Source organism: Notamacropus eugenii, chromosome 6, assembly GCF_028372415.1.
Source record: "Notamacropus eugenii isolate mMacEug1 chromosome 6, mMacEug1.pri_v2, whole genome shotgun sequence".
Classification (NCBI taxonomy): Eukaryota; Metazoa; Chordata; class Mammalia; order Diprotodontia; family Macropodidae; genus Notamacropus; species Notamacropus eugenii.
Genome location: NC_092877.1, coordinates 317,008,015 through 317,021,419, shown reverse-complemented (window position 1 = coordinate 317,021,419; position 13,405 = coordinate 317,008,015). Strand labels below are relative to the sequence as shown.

The 13,405-nt window shown below is 38.7% G+C and overlaps 1 protein-coding gene across 9 annotated transcripts in view; it reads left to right on the top strand.

Annotated features, from left to right (window-relative positions):
• Positions 1-11,026, top strand: part of USP37 (ubiquitin specific peptidase 37) — a 77,997-nt gene extending 66,971 nt beyond the window's left edge. For all 9 annotated transcript variants that reach the window (XM_072617772.1, XM_072617771.1, XM_072617773.1 and 6 more), the window contains 5 exons: positions 4,276-4,336; positions 5,582-5,697; positions 6,213-6,282; positions 8,109-8,247; positions 8,908-11,026. In XM_072617772.1, the coding sequence (XP_072473873.1) occupies positions 4,276-4,336; positions 5,582-5,697; positions 6,213-6,282; positions 8,109-8,247; positions 8,908-8,995 (474 nt within the window). In that variant the 3' untranslated portion in view covers positions 8,996-11,026. The remainder of the gene's footprint in view (positions 1-4,275; positions 4,337-5,581; positions 5,698-6,212; positions 6,283-8,108; positions 8,248-8,907) is intronic.
• Positions 11,027-13,405: the final 2,379 nt, after the last annotated feature.

The following is a 13,405-nucleotide window of genomic DNA, read 5'->3' as shown; positions in this document are numbered from 1 at the left end:
TGTAGGGCCAGATAGCTTTCTATACCCCTTTACCTGTATTTCTTATTTCCTAGTGGCAAGAACATTACTGGACAGTTGATCCTAACACTTTGATTTCCAACTTCTTTACCTCCCTCCCTCTCCACCCCTTCCCTTTGGAAGGCAAGCAATTCAATATAGGCCAAATCTGTGTAGTTTTGCAAATGACTTCCATAATAGTTGTGTTGTATAGGACTAACTATATTTCCCTCCATCCTATCCTGTCCCCCATTACTTCTATTCTCTTTTGATCCTATCCCTCCCCATGAGTGTCGACCTCGAATTGCACTCTCCTCCCCATGCCCTCCCTTCTATCATCCCCTCCACCCTGCTTGTCCCCTTGTCCCCCACTTTCCTGTATTGTGAGATAGGTTTTCCTACCAAAATGAGTGTGCATTTTATTCTTTCCTTTAGTGGAATGTGATGAGAGTAGGCTTCATGTTTTTCTCTCACCTCCCCTCTTTATCCCTCCACTAATGAGTCTTTTGCTTGCCTCTTTTATGAGAGATAATTTGCCCCATTCAGTTTCTCCCTTTCTCCTCCCAATATATTTCTCTCTCACTGCTTGATTTCATTTTTTTTTTCAAGATATGATCCCATCCTCTTCAATTCACTCCTTGCACTCTGTCTCTATGTATGTGTGTGTGTGTGCATGTGTGTGTGTGTAATCCCACCCAGTACCCAGATACTGAAATGTTTCAAGAGTTACAAATATTGTCTTTCCATGTAGGAATGTAAACAGTTCAACTTTAGTAAGTCCCTTATGACTTCTCTTTGCTGTTCACCTTTTCATGGTTCTCTTCATTCTTGTGTTTGAAAGTCAAATTTTCTTTTCAGCTCTGGTCTTTTCATCAAGAATGCTTGAAAATCCTCTGTTTCATTGAAAGACCAATTTTTCCCCTGAAGTATTATACTCAGTTTTTCTGGGTAGGTGATTCTTGGTTTTAGTCCTAGTTCCTTTGACTTCTGGAATATCCTATTCCATGCCCTTTGATCCCTTAATGTAGAGGCTGCTAGATCTTGTGTTATCCTGATTGTATTTCCACAATACTTGAATTGTTTCTTTCTAGCTGCTTGCAATATTTTCTCCTTGACCTGGGAACTCTGGAATTTGGCCACAATGTTCCTAGGAGTTTCTCTTTTTGGATCTCTTTCAGGTGGTGATTGGTGGATTCCTTGAATACTTATTTTGCCCTCTGGTTCTAGAATCTCAGGGCAGTTTTCCTTGATAATTTCATGAAAGATGATGTCTAGGCTCTTCTTTTGATCATGGCTTTCAGGTAGCCCCATAATTTTTAAATTGTCTCTCCTGGATCTATTTTCCAGGTCAGTTGTTTTTCCAATGAGATATTTCACATTATCTTCCATTTTTCCATTCTTCTGGCTTTGTTCTGTGATTTCTTGCTTTCTCATAAAGTCCTTAGCCTCCATCTGTGCCATTCTAATTTTGAAAGAACTATTTTCTTCAGTGAGCTTTTGAATCTCCTTTTCCATTTGGCTAATTCTCCTTTTGAAAGCATTCTTCTCCTCATTGGCTTTTTGAACCTCTTTTGCCAATTGAGTTAGGCTAGTTTTCAAGGTGTTATTTTCTTCAACATTTTTTTGGGTCTTCTTTAGCAGGGTGCTGATCTGCTGTTCATGCTTTGACTTCATGTCTCTCATTTCTCTTCCCAGATTTTCCTCTACCTCTCTAACTTGATTTTCAAAATTCTTTTTGAGCTCTTCCATGGCCTGAGCCCATTGGGTGGGCTGGGACACAGAAGCCTTGATTTCTGTGTCTTTGCCTGATGGTAAGCATTGTTCTTCCTCATCAGAAAGGAAGGGAGGAAATGCCTGTTCACCAAGAAAGTAACCTTCTATAGTCTTATTTCTTTTCCCTTTTCTGGGCATTTTCCCAGCCAGTGACTTGACCTCTGGATATTTTCCTCACACCCACCTCGCCTCCTGATCCTCCCAGCTAGCGTTTGGAGTCTGAGATTCAAATGCTGCTTCCAGCCTTAGGGCTTTTGGCGGGGGCAGGGCTGCTATTCAGTGTGAGAATTAAGTTCAGATGGTCAGGTCAGGGCAGGGCCGCCTCTCAGGCTCAGTTTCCTCAGGGGGTTTATGCACAGACCTTCCACAATGGATTCAGGCTCCCGCCCGCTTGGGGAGCCCCTGTCTGCAGCCGCCTCTCAGCTTCTACCTCCCGGGGGGGCCTGAGTTATGGGGGCACCCCACTCCCCTCTCGACCCGCCAAAGAGACTCTCTCACCGACCCAGTCACCTGTGGGTGGAGGGACTTGTGTGGCTGCTGGAGATCCCGTCCCTGAAGCCCGCTTGGATCTTTTCCTCTCGGTGCCGCGGCCGCGGCAGGGCTGCACTCAGCTCCTAGTCCCAGCGCCCAGTCTGCAGCACGAAGGACCCCCCGCGAGAGGTTTGCAGGTCTCTCCGGAACAGAAATCTCCCTCGCTCCAATGTTCCATGGCCTCTGGGTGAAGAATTCGCCGAATTACTTCCCTGTAGCCGTTCTGTGGGTTGTGGGTTTGGAGCTATGTGTATGTGCGTCTTTCTACTCCGCCATCTTGGCTCCGCCCCAATATTACGTATTTTCTTATGAAGTCTTTTATTTCTGTTTCATCTGCTCTAATTTTCAGGTAGTATATTGCTTGGGAAAAATGTGTTCCTTTTGTGCCAAGCTAATAATTCCCTATCCAGTTCTTCCATAACTTTCATTTATTTTTCCCATCTCTCCTCTAGTGCTTTCATTTAATTTATAAAATAATTTTTAACTCTCTTTTAAATTTTTCTTTCATGTATTCCAGGAATTCTAGTTGAACTTGTGGCCAAGCTATATTTTTCTTTGAGGTTTTTTTGCTTGTAAATATTTTAAAGTAATTCTCTTCTAGATTCCTGAGCTTCCCTAGCTCAGTAATAGTTCTTTATGGTGAGATTCTTCTTTGAGGGCAGAGGAGGGGCAGCGAACTAGCATAGGTTAAGCTACTGCTGTAGTACAGGAACCATGCTAAACATTAGACTTTAGTTTGCTCATTCTTCCACCTTTATTGCCTGACTTTGGGGCTATGTTCAGGCCAGGTTATGCACACTTCTGTAATGTCTCTGCCATACTTAGTCCTGTTTCGGGTCCTGCTGCTGCTCTCCCCTAGTATTGAGCATTGTGTTATTCCAAGATCTGGGAGACAGCTTAGGCTGGAGACCTGCAAACTTTGATTGACCCAAAGGTGAAATCTGAACACCATCTTCCTGGTTTGAACTCTTCAAGCTTTCTGACCTGGATTTTGGTGTGAGCATCACCACTGGCTGGATCTCCAACAGCCTGCTAATGAACTCATCTCCTTTCTATCAGCCAGGATGTTCAGGGTTCAGAGTGACTGCACTGTGAGTTTCCTATTGGATAGGAGCTAGTTCAGAGTCAGAGCCTCACAACTGCTGCTACTTACCTTACCCTTCACTTCTTGCTCACTGCATAGCCTAGGATCTGTGACTATTACTTGCCCTAGACCTTGATTTTTTTTCCTTGAATTTCCCAATCAGGACTTGGACTGGTGTGTTTCCTAGATCTTTGTAGAATAGTTGTTGGGAGAGAGCTGGATTGTACTGCTTCTTCCTACCTTGTTAGTGCTTTAAATCATTATTAGTTGAGTTTGCATTCTGTTAGGAAATGATTGGAGTAGCTAGGTGACACAGAGCGCAGGGCCTAGAGTCAGGAAGACTCATCTCCGAGAGTTCAAATCTGGCCTCAGATGCTTACTAACGATGTGACCCTGGGCAAGTCACTTAACCCTATTTGTCTCAGTTTCCTCATCTGTAAAATGAGTTGGAGAAGGAAATGACAAACCGGTGTCTTTGCCAAGAAATCCCTAAATGGAATCATGAAGAATCAGACACTTCTGAAAAAGTTGAATGACACCAATGGGAAATGATTGGAGTTGAATATTGGAATCTGAGGCCAAATCTGGCATTCTGAGAGGCAAACTACATTCTTTGTCAGTTCATCCAGAAGTTTGTTGTGATACCCTTTTGATGAATAATGAAGAAGAAAAAGGAACATAATTAGAGATTTTGGCTTATTCTAAATATTAGAATACTGAACTTGTAATTGAGTTTTATTGCAGTCCTTTTGTTACTGAAAATTAAAGTCTTAGAAGGTAATGAACATTCCTCCATGCAGAACTTCTAATCTACAATATCACATTTGTTGTAGAAACCAGAATAGGACACTGAACTTTTTAAACGAACTAGATTTTTTACATCCCCATAGGAGGCACGAGAACAGAAAGAAGATGATGACCTCAAAAGAGCCACAGAATTGAGTCTTCAAGGTGGGCAATTTACTTATCTTTACCTCTATTTTAAATAATACAGCTTTCCTTATATGAGTACCACTGTAATATTTGAAAAGACACAAATGTGTAGCATTTCATTGTCAGATGTTGTTTAAAAATATAATTTTGTTTGGTACACTGTGAATCTTTCAGGAACTTGTATAAGTTGCTGTTCTTTAGTGAAATACTTCCTTTTTTAAAGAGATTCCATTTCATTTAAGATTAAGTGAATTAGGATTCCGTATTCTCTTGGTATCCTGTTTATTAGTGACACCTATGGATCTTTTTTAAGTTATTTACATTTACTCCATGCCACTCATAACATCATGAGTGTCCATAATAGATCATTTTTAAATGTTTTTGTCTTATTACAGATGGATAGCCACACAAATTGAAATAAATCTTAATTCTGGGCTTAGATTAGACCTAGTTCAAATAATGTCCATTCAAGTGGAGCTCAGACTAATAACATTGTAAAGTTTTTAATTAGGTCATATGCCTTTTCTCTACTCATCCTAGAGTGGAGACCAGCAGGAGGTTTTTGTTATTCTTACCTCTATCTCTTCCATGTCTATTTAGTCTGTTCTGGGAATTATTTAAACTGTGCATCCCAGCATGAGTAAGGGGATGAATCTAATCTTTTAATATAGCATTACTTGGAATCCAGAAAATTTGAGAAGCTATGTGCTGTTGGGGAGTAACTGTGCTTGTTCTTAATGTTAACCCTGCCACTTCCAGGAATACTATGTTGCTGGGCTTTTTTGTTTGTTTTTAATTGACCGCCCAGTCTTTAGGAGTTGGTAGTTTTAATTTTTCAAAGTACTTTTCGTTATGAACTCTTAAATAGTTCAGTAATTGCTTAACCTCAAAATCCCAGAAAATTTAATGGGTATTGTGTTCTGATTCTTGTGCTTGATTAGCTTAAAGGGAAAAATATGACATGAAAATTGACATCATGTTAGAAGAAACTGCATTAGGCATCAAGTTCTGTTCTCCTTTTCTCTCTTTTCTTGTGAGGGTTAGACCCAGGGCCCCCCATGTTACATGTGTTATGTGTCAGTCTAGCTTAAAGAGCTACCCATTGTGAGATGCCTAATCGAACATGACTTGCATAGAAAATTTCATTGTTTTTATAGCATATTTTTGCTTGGGATATAGAATCCAGGCTTAATTCCACTCTTTATGGTTGAATCTCTTGGTCTTTATCAAAGGCCCTCACCAGTCCTTGTCTTTGCCCTTCAGAATTTAACAGTTCCTTTCTGGATGGAGTAGGCTCTGATGAGGACTCTGGAAATGAAGATGTTTTTGATATGGAATACACGGAAGCTGAAGCAGAGGAGTTGAAGAGAAATGCTGAGGTGAGGACTCAAGCTTCTCCTCATTTTCCTTCTTTTCCTTTTTTTTTTTCATCAAAAAAATACTGGAGTAAAAAATAAAATTTAACCTTTTTTGTATATACTCGATGAGAACTCAGCAGTATGGTACTTTGAGATAGATGACTACAAAGTGTTACCTTCAGTCCTCAAAGCAGATATTCTTGGAGAAATTCTTTTTTCTTTTTTTCCCCAGCAAAATACTGATTCAGGCCAGTAGATACTGAATAAGTATTGATAACTAACACTAAAGCATTTTATTGTTCTTAGATTCAGTATCTTATATGTGGCATGCGCTTTGTAGCTGTTAATTGGATTGAATCGGGATGATCTGTCCACCTGATATATAGATTACATGATGTGTATAAAGTGTTCATGGCTCACTGTAACTTGATGGAGGTTCCAATTATTACGGTTCCTTTATATCTGCTTGGATGTTCAAGCTTAGATTTCATATTTTAGATACAGAGGTAAAACTCACAGTCACTTGTGTTTTTTAGACAGGGAATCTTCCCCATTCTTATCGACTCATCAGTGTTGTCAGCCATATTGGAAGCACATCTTCTTCAGGTAAAAGACCATTTGAGCTTTCATATAGTAGAAGTATGTATCTTAGTGTGTAACTTGTCTGGGTTCTCCGATCAGCTGACTCTGTGACTTGGAGGGGCATTTCCTGTACTAAAAGTTGAAACAGTCTCTGATGTTTTCCTTGAGGACAAAATGGAGGAGATGGTTTTTGTGAAGATGAAATGAGGTAATTTATGTAAAGTGCTTTGAAAATCTTAAAGTTTGTTGAGGTATTACTGTTAAATACACTAGTCATAATGTAGTTAAATGAATTGAGAATGTCTGGAAAACTGAACATAGAGACTAGTCACTCATGGCGTCTGTCAGCTTAGATGATGTGTTTTAGTGCCTCAGAGAGCCCTCCTTGTACTTTGTGCCCCAGAGAGGGTCCTTGACCCTGCTTTGTTCCACATTTTTATGACCTAGATGAAGAATCTATACTTTTCAAATTTGCAGGTAAACAAACCTATGAAAGGTAGATGATTTGGTAAGTGAAAATTAGGAGTCAATAAGGATTAACAAATTAGAATGGTAGAATGAGATTTATTAAGGATTAATTCCACTTACTTTTTAAAAATCTGTTTCATCAATATAGGATTGGGAAGGTGTGACTAGACACTAGTTCCTATGGGAAAAAAATTAGGAAATGGAGTGGAGGTGTTCAGCACACAATGCAGTCTGAATATGAGTTAGCCATATGATATGACAGCTTAAACAGCTGTTTCAGGATACGTTGATTGGCAGTGTGACCAAAATGAGGCTGATAATTCTATTTTCTTCTGCCACAATCAGATCCCACAGCTGCAGTGCCATAGTCAGGGGAATATTTATAGAATATAGTATTTATCAGTCAGGAATTTGACCTGGAGAATAGAACGCTATGACCATGTAGTCATCTTTAGGTATTTGAAGATGCCTCTTGGAAGAGGAATTAGGCTTATTCAGTAGTAGGGTCAACGCTTGCTAGTAATGGAGAGGCAGATTTAGGCTTGATGGAAGGAGAAAACCTAGAGAGATCAAAAAGCACAGTGGGGCCTGCCTCAGGAAATAGTGGATTTCTGCCTCATCCAAAGTTGTTAGGGATGTATGAAGAAAGGATTCTTGGTCCTTTCTAGATAAAACTAAGTTGACTATTCAACTCTGATAATCTGTGCTTTTGTAAAGTATTATAGAAAGGTGGAGGGTGGGGGGTGGGGTGTATGTGTGTAGAGAGAGAGATGAGGTCATTTGGACTATAATTGATATAGAAATTATGAGATTGCACAAATATTTATCCAATGAACATCATCTCCTCTAAAATTTAGTGCTTTGATATACACAGAATATTAAAATGCAAATGTAATCCTCTAAAATATTAGGTACACCTTCTCTGGAAGATTTATGGAACTTATGGTCTAGAATCCCTTAGAATGGGGATTGATGGTTAAATTTCAATCTGCATCAATAAAGAGAGTACTAATAAAAGGAGATAACAAATTCATTAAAATTTACAGAAATTTTTAGTGTTTATCCTTTTCCAGGATTTTTTAAAAATAAGACGCTATAAAGATTTATTTTTATTTTTTTAAACTGTGAAAAGCAATGTGTATAGAAGGATGGCCTTGAAGACCTGTGTTCAAGCCCTGCTTCTGACACATCCTGACTTGGGATTTTGGTTAAGTCACTGAACTCTTAGTGCTCTGGGCAACTCCCCAGAACTCTAGGTTGCAGAGGATGTCAGTCTGTTTGGTGAGGGGGGAGTTCCTTACACCAATGAAATCAGAGATCCATTTCCTGTCCTTTATGAAGTCTCAGTGCTGTTGGGAAAATCATTACTTTATTTGTTTTAGGTCATTACATTAGTGATGTGTACGACATTAAGAAGCAGGCCTGGTTCACTTACAATGACCTGGAGGTGTCTAAAATCCAAGAGGCCTCAGTTCAGAGTGATCGAGATCGGAGTGGTTACATCTTCTTTTATATGCACAAGTAAGAGAATGGCCAAAAGAGGACTCAGGCCAAACATTAGCTAGCTTTTTTTATCTTCCTTTATCTGGAGATAAAATATTTAAGCGTTTTTGCCATTTTGAATTTTCATTACTTTTTTTAGTTTGAAATTTCTGATAAAATTAGCGTTATACTTCTCTAATACTAGTAGCTTTAATTCTTCTCACATTGTACTCCATTTGTTGGTTTTCAAGAAGCAATAGAGTGAGTGGTTACTGGGATCTAGAATCCTGTACTTGGTGATCTCCCATTGGGAATAAGAGAGATCCACTTATAAACCTTTTTTAAATGTCAAATGTGCCAGAGAAGTTCTCTAAATTCAAATATTTAATGATTTTTAAGACCCCTTGATCCATGATTTGTGTACATTGCAGATTGATTGCCTATCATTTTTATAAAAACAGTAGCTCTAGCTAAGATCCTCTGATAATTTTTAGGTACTAATAGCAAATTGTTTGAGACCTGGGTTGTTATTTCAATCCAGGATGAAGATTGAAAGAAGAGGCTGCTTTTTCCCAAGAGAACAGTCACTAAATATTAATCATTCTTGTGGTTAGTTCTGCGCTTACATTTGATATCCCATTTTCTTTACCTGCTTGTGATTTTTTTTTTTTGTTGTTGATTTCCCCCTTCCTCTTCTAGAGATATATTTGATGAGCTGCTGGAAACAGAAAAGGCCTCCCAGCTGCTTAGCATGGAGGGCGGGCGGACCACCCGGCCAGCACTGTGAGGAGCCCACTCTTGGGCAGGCGGGCATCTGTGTGTGCACACGGTTGTCTCTCTCGTTTTCATGTTCTTTCCACCTGAGAATTCTGAACTTAGACCTGACACAGGAGTGACAAACAGCTCAGGGCCAAACCAAAACATAGAACGCTTCAAGCCAGAGAAGTTCTCCGTGCATGGAGATCCTTGAACCTCACACCTGTAGCTGATGAGCCTTCTCTCCAAGAACAGAGTGGAACTTTCTGTAGTTCCAGGAACCTAGACACACACACACACACACACACACACACACACACACACACTCATACCTACACACACAATCACACACACAATCACACACTCACACCCTGACATGTACACCTGTGTGTACATGTGTGTTTGTATATATTGGTTAGAATGGAGCCTTAAAGAGTTGGAATGAGCCACAAGACTTTGTTTGCTCGGAATTCGTAGCACAGTTGTGTGGAGAAAAAATGGAGGAAAGTGATGGGATTTTCAAGTTCATTCAACTGGGAAAACGGGTGAAGAAACCACCTGTATCACTTGCCATTTGTGTATTTTTATGTCCTTCAAGAGCAGTTTGAGCAATAGTTTATAACTTTGAGTGTTTGTTTCATTAGTACAGTTCACTAGAACCCCAACTCTTCACAAACACTAATGATAGTTCTTCCAGCTAAGGGGAATGTTTCTGTCATTTGAGATGAAGCATGTTTTGGTTATTTAATTAATTATCATTATTTCATGGTTTTGTAACTCCTCTACAGTTTACATGCAGTTCTAGGAAATGAAATGTTGGTGCTGAGGAATGTGTTGTAACATTTTCATCATCCTTCACAGTTTTTGCTCATTGTATGCTTTGTGCATTTAAAAAAAAAGTTTTAATTCACACGGTGTATTCCTTTATTCAGTCAGCATCTGTTCTTGTTACTGACTTCTTTTCACTTATTCCAAAGTTGTGCCCACTTGAGAATAGACACCAGCTGTTGCAGGATGCTTCTGGGGTTAGTGAAAACATCATATAAAAGTTGGGCCAAAACGTTGCCTCGAATGGGACAGATGTTCTTTGGAAGGTTCCTCATCTTCCTCATGTCCAGATTTCAAAAGGTGATTGTTTACTCTGGACCATTCACCCTATACCAAATGTAAAATTGAGTCTGAATTGGGAGCTGTAGGACAGGACTTAAACGTTTAAAACTATGTCCTCTCTTGATGCATTCCTAAGAAGAATGAATTAATTTGAAGTGAGGATGATTTGGGTGAATCCCAAGGACTAGAAAGAAATTTAGTGAATTGACCTTATGTACTTGAAGGTGAGGATAAATATGTTTAAAAAACCATTACATTTTTGGTAATTGCTCAAATGACCTAAAACATATTGGTTAAGCAGCTTGGCAAACCATATAAAGGATGAATTTATTGTAGATAAAATTCTGTAAAAGCTAATTTTGAGAACTTGGCTTCATCATTAGATTCCCATGCAGCTTGGTGTCATGAAGCATCTCATTCCTTTATCATAAAGAAACATGTTTAGAACTGTAGGCTCTGAATTTGGGCCGGAACTACAGTTTTATTATTTTATAAAACATAGAAGATTTTTTGTTAAACTACTTTCTCATTGGTGTAGGGCTGGTTATCATTAAGCTTTTGAGAGGGGAGCAGGCAGAGGAGAACTATGTTTGTTTTTTTCTTTAACCACTACACTATTCATAAACCAAATTATTGGTGTTGGGAGGCTGGGGTGTCTTTTCCTTTGAAGAGCCTCCAGCATTACAGGCACAACTCTGTTCCACAATCTGTTCTGTAAGTGTTGTCTCTTCTTACATGGGTTGTTTTATATTGTGACTTAACCATAAACAGGAAATGCTTTTGACCCCTTCCCTATACCACATGCACTGCTGTATCATAAACTATTGATTTTGTATTGTTGGCAAGAGAAATCTAAGGGAAAAGCTTATTTTAATATAGGTTTTGTTTTGCAACGTTTCCAAAAAGAAAACCCTTTTAAAAAAAATAAAAGTTTAAAAAGTCATAGAATAAACGAGTTAACTGATTGCAGCTTTCCTCCACTCTCCTTCCCCCTCCCCAATTTCCTTAATTGAGGGCAGCATTAAAAGTAAACGTGAACGACTTTGAAGACAATTCAGAGAGAGCAGTTACATTTGGGGTCAGTCAGGAAGGTGGAACCATCAGGAAGATCTCTAGATGGATTCCTGAAACATTAGCCCAAATTAAGTTAATGTAGTTGGAAACATAATTTAATGGGGTCTTTTCCCTCACTCTTAGTATGTTGGGGCTCTGTCTTTAATATTAAAAGTGGGTCACCAGGTCAAAAGGGCTGTTTTACTGCTGTCGGGCCTTGGCTATCTGGGGCTTCGCTGCTGACAGACATGCCATGTCAACAGTTCTTTCCCTGCTTCACCCTCCCACCACAGAGTCCCTTCTCAGTTTAGTTTAATGTGGAGTTTCTGGCTACAAATTGGAATTTCAGCTTTTGATTGTGTTGATAGGATAGTAGCAGGGGAGGAATTATTCCTGGTGGAAGTGGCTTTATATATTTTTAAAATTTTACACGTGTGTGTGTGTGTACACATAGATAATATTTATATTTTATTATTTGCACCACATGGCCAGTTCAGAATCATAGTGTGAGTGTGTGACGAGTGGAGGGAGAAGAGATCTTATTATTCTATAGAAAAACAAATTTCTGCTGCAAATCCTAAGCATTTTGTGGCTATCAGTTATATATAGCATTAGATTGTGGCAGCACTTAGTTCTCACACAGCCAGTATGATGTGTTTGGAATGTTTTTTTCAAAGGAAAACCAAACCATACAAAATCTATAATGGTTCATATCACCTAGTATTTGGAGGTGTTGGAGAATTTCTTAGATCCAACCATCATCATTACAGGAGCTGTGAATAGCATTTCAGTCCTGCTATAAGGTAGTTTTGTGTGTGTGTGTGTGTGTGTGTGTGTGTGTGTGTGTGTGTGTGTGTGTGTGTGTGTGTCCGTGTCCATGTCCATCCCAGCACAGCAGTGTAACTAACAAATCCACACATTTTTCTTTCTTTTTTGCTTAGATTTTTGAAAATTTTGTTTACTGAAAAGGTTCTGCCTTAATTATAGGCCCAATCAATGACCACTAATGAAAACTATTCAGGCATCATCAATATATCATAAAATGTACACATTTGATACATTAGTCTAGAATGCAAACCCTAGCCATATTTATTTACCAAAACCTTTGATCAAAGGTTTCTAAAAATAAGCTTTAAGAATTAAAGCATGGCAGAGGGATAATTAGCTAATTTATTTATTGTCCTCTCCCTCCTGCCCCGCAGCTGCTAGGTAGCATTATATAGCTATTGACATATAGCTATATACTCACCTAACTACACAGAGATGTATAATGCAGACTGTCTAGAAGTACACGTTTGTGAAAGAAAAATGGGCAGTTTTTCAAATACACAGTTTCTGGGTGGGGCATATATGGGTAGGGAGGGTTTTTCTTTTTTTAAAGGTAGAAAGAATGTATCAGGTAAACTTTACTCACCTCACCCATAAGAGATTTAGTCCAAATAGGCTGTGTTTAAATAAATAAAACTATTACCCTTTTTTGTCTTTTGTGTCCCCTTGTAATACCTGTCCTGAAGAGAATTGATTTACGTCACTTTTAGTCTTTTCCTATTTCATATAAATAATAACCTTCATGTGGACATGTTTATCAGTGCAACTGAAATGATTTCCAAGGGTGTGTGTGTGTGTGTGTGTGTGTGTGTGTGTGTGTCCTATAGGTTTAAAAAAAATGCCACCATCAAATACATTAAACAGACAAAAAAACTATGTCAGGCCTTGGGTAATCCTGTTAATAACTAAGAGAAAAAATTTATTTTGTCTAACATGACCACTAGTTTACTTTTTGTGGTGTATGATCCTTACTTGATCAGGCATCGTTTATTGGTACATAAATTATCTTTGAGTAATCCACATCCTCATGTTCATATATGTAATTTTTTTTCCAAAACTAGATAAGTGTTTTTCATGTATGCTGTGTCTGAAAGTGTTTTTAAAATATAAGAACTGTGCCACAGCTAATACATGAAGCCATTAAACTTTTGCCATTGGACTCTTATTGAGGTGCAGGGGATAGAAGTACAGATATATCTCCTTTGCTTGGTACAGTGAGAAGGGTTGAGATGGATAGGGAGAAAACAGAACTAAGTTTGCAGGAAAGTCAAATGTCCAAAAGAGTAAGATAGAGAAGATTGTTCTGGGTTGATTAAGTTGACAGTGTTTCTTTCCAAAGAGTGAAAATACGAATGAACATTTACTGAAATCTGCCTTGATCTTCTTATTCCTCTTTTCCCAATTTTTCCTTCTCTCCTTCTTTCTACTCCCTTCTCTATTTCCCTGCCTG